This window comes from Echinops telfairi, unplaced genomic scaffold (genome assembly GCF_000313985.2).
Source record: "Echinops telfairi isolate 266 unplaced genomic scaffold, ASM31398v2 ScPeMD7_19;HRSCAF=73, whole genome shotgun sequence".
NCBI lineage: Eukaryota > Metazoa > Chordata > Mammalia > Afrosoricida > Tenrecidae > Echinops > Echinops telfairi.
This window is the reverse complement of record NW_022103916.1, coordinates 6,660,448-6,666,447: the sequence shown is the minus strand read 5'-3', so window position 1 is coordinate 6,666,447 and position 6,000 is coordinate 6,660,448. Positions and strand designations below refer to the sequence as shown.

Here is a 6,000-nt window from a genome sequence, read left to right as displayed (position 1 = left end):
CCGCGCCCCGCGCCGACTTCTTCCTGACGGGCGCTCTCGAGGTGATCTGTGAAGCCTGGCTGCGCGACCTGCTTTTTGCGCGCGGGGCGCCCTCGTGGCTGCGGCGCCGCTACCTGCGACTGCGCTACGAGGACCTGGTGCGGCAGCCGCGCGCCCAGCTGCGCCGCCTGCTGCGCTTCGCCGGGCTGCGCGCGCTCTCCGCGCTGGACTCCTTCGCGCTCAACATGACGCGCGGCGCGGCCTACGGTGCCGACCGGCCCTTTCACCTGTCGGCACGTGACGCCCGAGAAGCAGTGCACGCCTGGAGGGAGCGCCTGAGCCGAGAGCAGGTGCGCCAGGTGGAGGCCGCCTGCGCCCCAGCCATGCGTCTGCTGGCCTACCCTCGCAGCGGAGAAGAGGGAGATGAGGATTCGCCCAAGGACTTGGAGATATCGCTGGGGATGGAGACCGAGGGTGACACGTAGTCCCTAACATTAACCCCGGGGGAGAATCCGGGTAAGGTGGCCCTGCGCAGTGGGGGGCGGGGTGGAGAAGGGCCGGGGTGGGTGGGCAGGGGGATGTTAAAAATGGCCTGCATGAGAAATACTGGGTTGAGGGAAGGGAGGGATGGATGTACCAGATCTCCACCTGTCACAGCCGATGGGGAATCAAAGAGATCTCCAACTTAGCCTCCAGCCTCTCAGAGGAGACCCATAAAACAGAAAGGTTGTCTTAAGTGTAGCGGAGGGGAAATCCCAGCCTCCACAGCCCCAGTCCAATGCCTGAAGGCTATCTGTTAGCAAGGGCAGAGGGCATGAGAGAAGTGTCCGAAGTTTGTGGAGAGTCGGGAAGAATTAAGACAGTCATACTAGAATTTGAGACTAGGAATTGACATGAAAAGTACAAGGATTAAAAATAATAAGTAAATAAATAAAAGTACAAGGATTTCAGGGACCATTGGAAGTCAGTGACTATGAGTTTATCTTGGTGCCAATCTGTTCTCTGGGCTGGGAAAAAATGTTTGCAGTTGTGTTTGCAGGCACAGAGAAAAACCAAAGCACGATGTGGTGGAAAGTGACCATTCCAACCCCACCTACCCCTCTTTCTGTTTCATATGCCTTCTCTCTCATCTGCCTCTCTCATGTCCCTCCCGATTAACAAGCATGGAGACAGCCAGGCCATTCTTACAACTATTTGCAGATTTCCATGTCTCATGCACCTTATAATGGAGTCCAATAAACTTTGCTCATGTGACCTCTCTCTCCAGCTCCTCCCCTCCCCCTTCTTTCCTCCTTCCACCCACTTCGGTCTTCCTCCCCTCCTTGTGGTCAGCGTCTTTGCAGGATATTTGACCCTGTCCCCATTCACAACAGATCACAAAAGGTCACAAAAGCTGCCTGGCCAGCTTCCTCTAATACCGACAAGATCTCAGGCCTGGATTTCCCCCACTCCGCCCCCATCACTTTGAGAGATGGAACCTTAGATTGGCAGTAGCAGCTTTGCCTGTAACTGCGGAAGGTGAAAAGAGCCACCATCTCCCCCCCACCCCCACCCCCGTTGACTCTAAAGCTTCCATCTGAAGAAGGTAAAATGGAGATTCAGTTATCTCAGCAGTGGAGCTCAAAAAATTATCTCAAAGATGTGCAGGGTCTGGGCCAGTGCAGGAACTGAACATTGGACTAAGGGCAGAGTTTGCTCTGCACGTTGCTGATGTTAGGAGTCTAGTTAGTGGCGTGGGAATGCGTCTCTCCAAACTTGGTGTAAGTTGGAAGAGTGCCTTTGTCTGCACTGTACAAGCCAGAGGAGGAGGAAAAGCAGGACTGGGGGTGGGGAGGGAAGTGACTTCAATTTCCATTCATTATTTTATAGTGTAATTCAGCATTCCCCTGAGATGAAGCTTTGAGGGCAAAGGTGGAAGGGGTTAATGAAGAGGGATTTTGTGGTTGTCAGTACAGTCGGTTGCAGAGTGGTTTCAGAAGCTGGCTGACACTCCCTTTTTCTCCTAGTAATCAAGTGGTGTTCTGCGTTTCGGTAATTGCTAGGAACTCTGTGTTCTTTCCTGATTTCTGGCATGAATGATGGTGAGGCAGCCACAGGATGACTCGTCACCTCTTAACAAAAACATCCTTTTATCAGCTAGTCCTGTACCAGTATTTATTCCCAGATCTAGCATAATGGTCCATAGCCCGCATCCACAGGCCCCGAGGGAACTGTGCCAAGGGGCAACTGCAGCAGCAGTTTTTGGTTCAAAGGATGAACAATCTCCCCAATTCTTTTAATTAAAAAAAAGAAGTTTAGCTAATGTCTATTGAGTGTCTGCCACCTGTGAGGTTGTGGGTGGGAATGAGATCATGAGAGTGAAGAGGAGAGTTAGAAGACATGGTCTTTGTCCTCTAGGAAGTTTGTCTGTGTGGATGACATTGACTATGTAGGAAGACACTGCTGCTGCTGTTTGGTGGCCATTGGGCTTCCTTTGGGGATTCCTAAGGGCAGACTTTTAAGTTCCTCCATCCTCTGGGGACGGAGTCCTACTTCCCCCATTTCCTCCAAAGTTATTGGACACAAATCATGTCTCCACCAGTCAGTAGATTTAGGAGATTCAGCTGGGACCACACAAGGGCAAATATTGTATGCAGTGGACTACAAAAGGTCAGGGGAAAAGTCCACTATCTTTTAATAACATTTCCCCATGAACTGTTTGAAACCACCTCTTCTGATGACTTTACTTATATAAAAAGATAAGAACAGGCAGATGTGTAGAGACCAAGTTTAATAGTGGTTACCAAGGAAGGAACGGGGGAGGTGTTATTGTTGAAATCATACTGATTTTCCATTTACAGTGATGGAAAAATCACATTGCACAATTGATTATTGTAATTGCTATCAGTAAGTTGTTCACCCGTACAAAGTTGAATTGGTAAAACTTGGGTGATTGCTATATCTACAATAATGATAAAATTTATAAAATTTAAAAGAGTCACTGCTGAGGCAACTTACATACAACCAAACCCCTCGTGAGAGTTCCTTCCTTGGTTTGGAGGTTTAAGGCCTTGGTTTCATGGGACACCCCAGCTAATTGGCCTCCTAATATGATGAGAGTTTCTATTCTACCACCTAGTTTGTTGCGTATGGCCTGGCATCTTAGTTGGTCTCCATTCACCTGGGACAACAGAGGAAGGATAGGAATAAGAGGAGGATCTGGAATGTGTGGCTAACAGCCTCCCTGAACACCAGCCTCCCTTGCTACAAGACCAGAAGAACTGGATGGCGCCCAGTTAGCATTAGTGATTATTTTGATCAAAGAGTCCATAGGATGATCCTGATCAAAAAAGAGAAACTATAGAACCAAACAGAAACTCACTGCCACTGAGTTGATTCTGACTCATAGTGACTCTGTAGGACAGAGCAGGATTGTCCCTGTGGGTTTTTTCCAAGACTGTAACTGCCTACTGGAGTAGAAAATCTCATCTTTCTCCCTCAGAGTGGCTGGTGGTTTTGAATTACTGACCTTAAGGTCAATAATCCGCTATGTAATCCACTATGCCACGAGGCCACATAAAATGCAGAACATAATATCAGATTCTCCTGGAATCCAGACTTTCTGAAGTCATCAAGGTTGGATAACCTTTAACCCCTGAGATAACCTATAACCCTTAAACTAAAAAAATACCCCTGACTTTTCCCTAAAACCTAACGATAGTTTAGCTAAACTAGTAAAGCATGCCTGTCTTGAACATTGTGCCCTTTTAAGATATGTATGGAATCAAATTGACTGCTGTTAATTTAGGGAGTCATGAATTTATATGAGGGGAAGAACAACTCAGAAAGGGAGGGTAAACATGTTTGTACAACTTGAAGAATGTACTCAATGTTAGTAAATTGCATATATAGAGACTATTGAATTGTTTGTTTTGCTGTGTATATTATCAATTGGAGAAGGCTTGCTATATATGCATGGTTACTAGAAAGACAACATTATTGAAGGGCTTTCCAAAAGTCTGTTACACTTCACGCTAGCTAAGGGAGAAGGAAAGGAGATGGCTAAGTGTTGGAGGACTCTGTGCCATGCCAGGAACTCTTGTGCCAGAGTGGATAAAGTGTTGGGCTGTGAACTGAAAGTTCAGCAGTTTAAACCCGCCAGCTGTTCTACCAGAGAGAGATGAAGCTGGCTTCTCCTGTGAAGATTTACAGCCTTGGGAACCCACTGGGGCTGCTCTGTTCTGTTCAATAGGCATGCAATGAGTCTGACTCTATTTGATGGTGGTGAGTTTATATTTTTTGAGTTGTTTTGTTTTGATGTGCCACGCATCGAGTTAGGTATCCAAGACACAGAGAAATAACTTGCCCAAAGTCACACCTGGGGTTATGAGCATTTGGTGTTTAGACACCACAGTTCATCATCTCTCTTACCTTTCTCCTTGACCTGGCGACCTTTGATGTATCCTGGCAGCATCCTTGGTACCCTGGCCAGACTTACTAATCAACTATGTATTCCTGAGCTGCTGACCACACCGACACAGAAACCGATGGCGTCCTCACCCTCCAGCATCTGTGTGTCAGCTCAGCATCCAAGAGAAGGTTCCATGTGAAGTAACCTGAGGAAGATCTATATGATTTATACCTGATAACTGTGGTTTGGCAAGGGGGGAGTCAGTGCACTACTTTCAAATGAATGAACTAAGACCCAGACCCTTTCTCTTTCTATGGGGGGGGGGGGCGCGGGGTGGTTGATAGTCAATAATCTCATTTTCTCACTTTTATAAAATGGTAGCCCCAGCTTCAAGCATCACATCCTCACACAATTGCGCTGGGTTATTAAAACCCAGAAAGGAAAGAAGCTGATTAATGAGTACCAGATGGGGCGGGGAACCGTTTCCTTTCATCTGGCTATAAATCATTTCCCAAAACTCCCCACCCCTTTGAATTGTATGTCTTAGAGACTAGAACTGGGTCACATGCTCTGCCCTAGCACAATTGTTGGCAAAAGAGACGGGATAAGTAGACTGGGTTTAGACTTCTTCACTTGATGGTCTTTTGGTTTAGAAGGCTAAGAGGATCGGATTTAATTGGTCTAGGGTAGGGTTCAGGCTTTAGAATGATTTAAAAGGTCTCCTGGGTTATTCCACTCTACAGCAGTGTTGAGCACTTGACCAATTCACCAATTCACCCCATTACCCCTTAAACAAAATAGATAACTACTGGTGAGCGATTGACACTGTTTGCCACTGTAATTTATTTGTGTGTGAAAGAACTAGGAGCTATGAAGAATGCTGGATTATTCAGTAAGCAAGGTAAGCACAGGCTTACTTCTGGTTATGCATTGGGCTGCGATCTGCATGGTCAGCATTTCGAAATCACCAGCAGCTCTGTGGGAAAAAGACTGGACTTTCTACTCTGATAAATAGTTACAGTCTCAGAAACCCACTGTGAGGAGGTCGCTATGAGTCAGCATTAACTTCCATGGCAGTGGGTGAGTGAATGAACAATTTCACTTTTTTTTTTCAGCACATCAAAGATTCTGATTCAAGATGTGGTTGGCAACTGCCTCTCCTCCAATGCCACAGCATCTTCCTTCACAATCAAAGCCTCTGTTCAGATGTATAGCCCCTGACAGGGACAAGGGAAACCCATTGGCGTAGTAGGTTATATGTTGGGTTGCTAATCGTAAGGTCAACAGTTTGAAACCACCAGCTGCTCAGTGGGAGAAAGATGAGGCTTTCTAGTCTTATTAAGATTTATAGTCTCAGAAACCCACAAGGGCATTTCTACCCTGTCCTTTAAGCTTGCTATGAGTTAGAATCGACTCAGTGGCAGTGAGTTTGTTTTGGTTTCGAACAGGAACAGAGTACCCAGTAAGCATAGTAAGCATGGACTTACTTGTGCTTACTTACTGATCTGTAGTAATGGCTATGAAGTGCCAAAAAGATGTAGTGTGCTATGATGGAAAGGGAAATGTTTCACGTAAATTACACACGGTCCCAGCCATCACCATCTCATATTCCTTCAAATGCTTTGTTATCT

The 6,000-nt window shown here is 46.6% G+C and overlaps 1 protein-coding gene across 1 annotated transcript in view; it reads left to right on the top strand.

The window, feature by feature from the left end:
• Positions 1 to 6,000, top strand: part of CHST7 (carbohydrate sulfotransferase 7) — a 36,832-nt gene that overhangs the window by 1,987 nt on the left and 28,845 nt on the right. Inside the window, exon 3 of the mRNA XM_013007359.2 lies at positions 1 to 495. Coding sequence (XP_012862813.1) covers positions 1 to 464 — 464 coding nt within the window. The 3' untranslated portion in view covers positions 465 to 495. The remainder of the gene's footprint in view (positions 496 to 6,000) is intronic.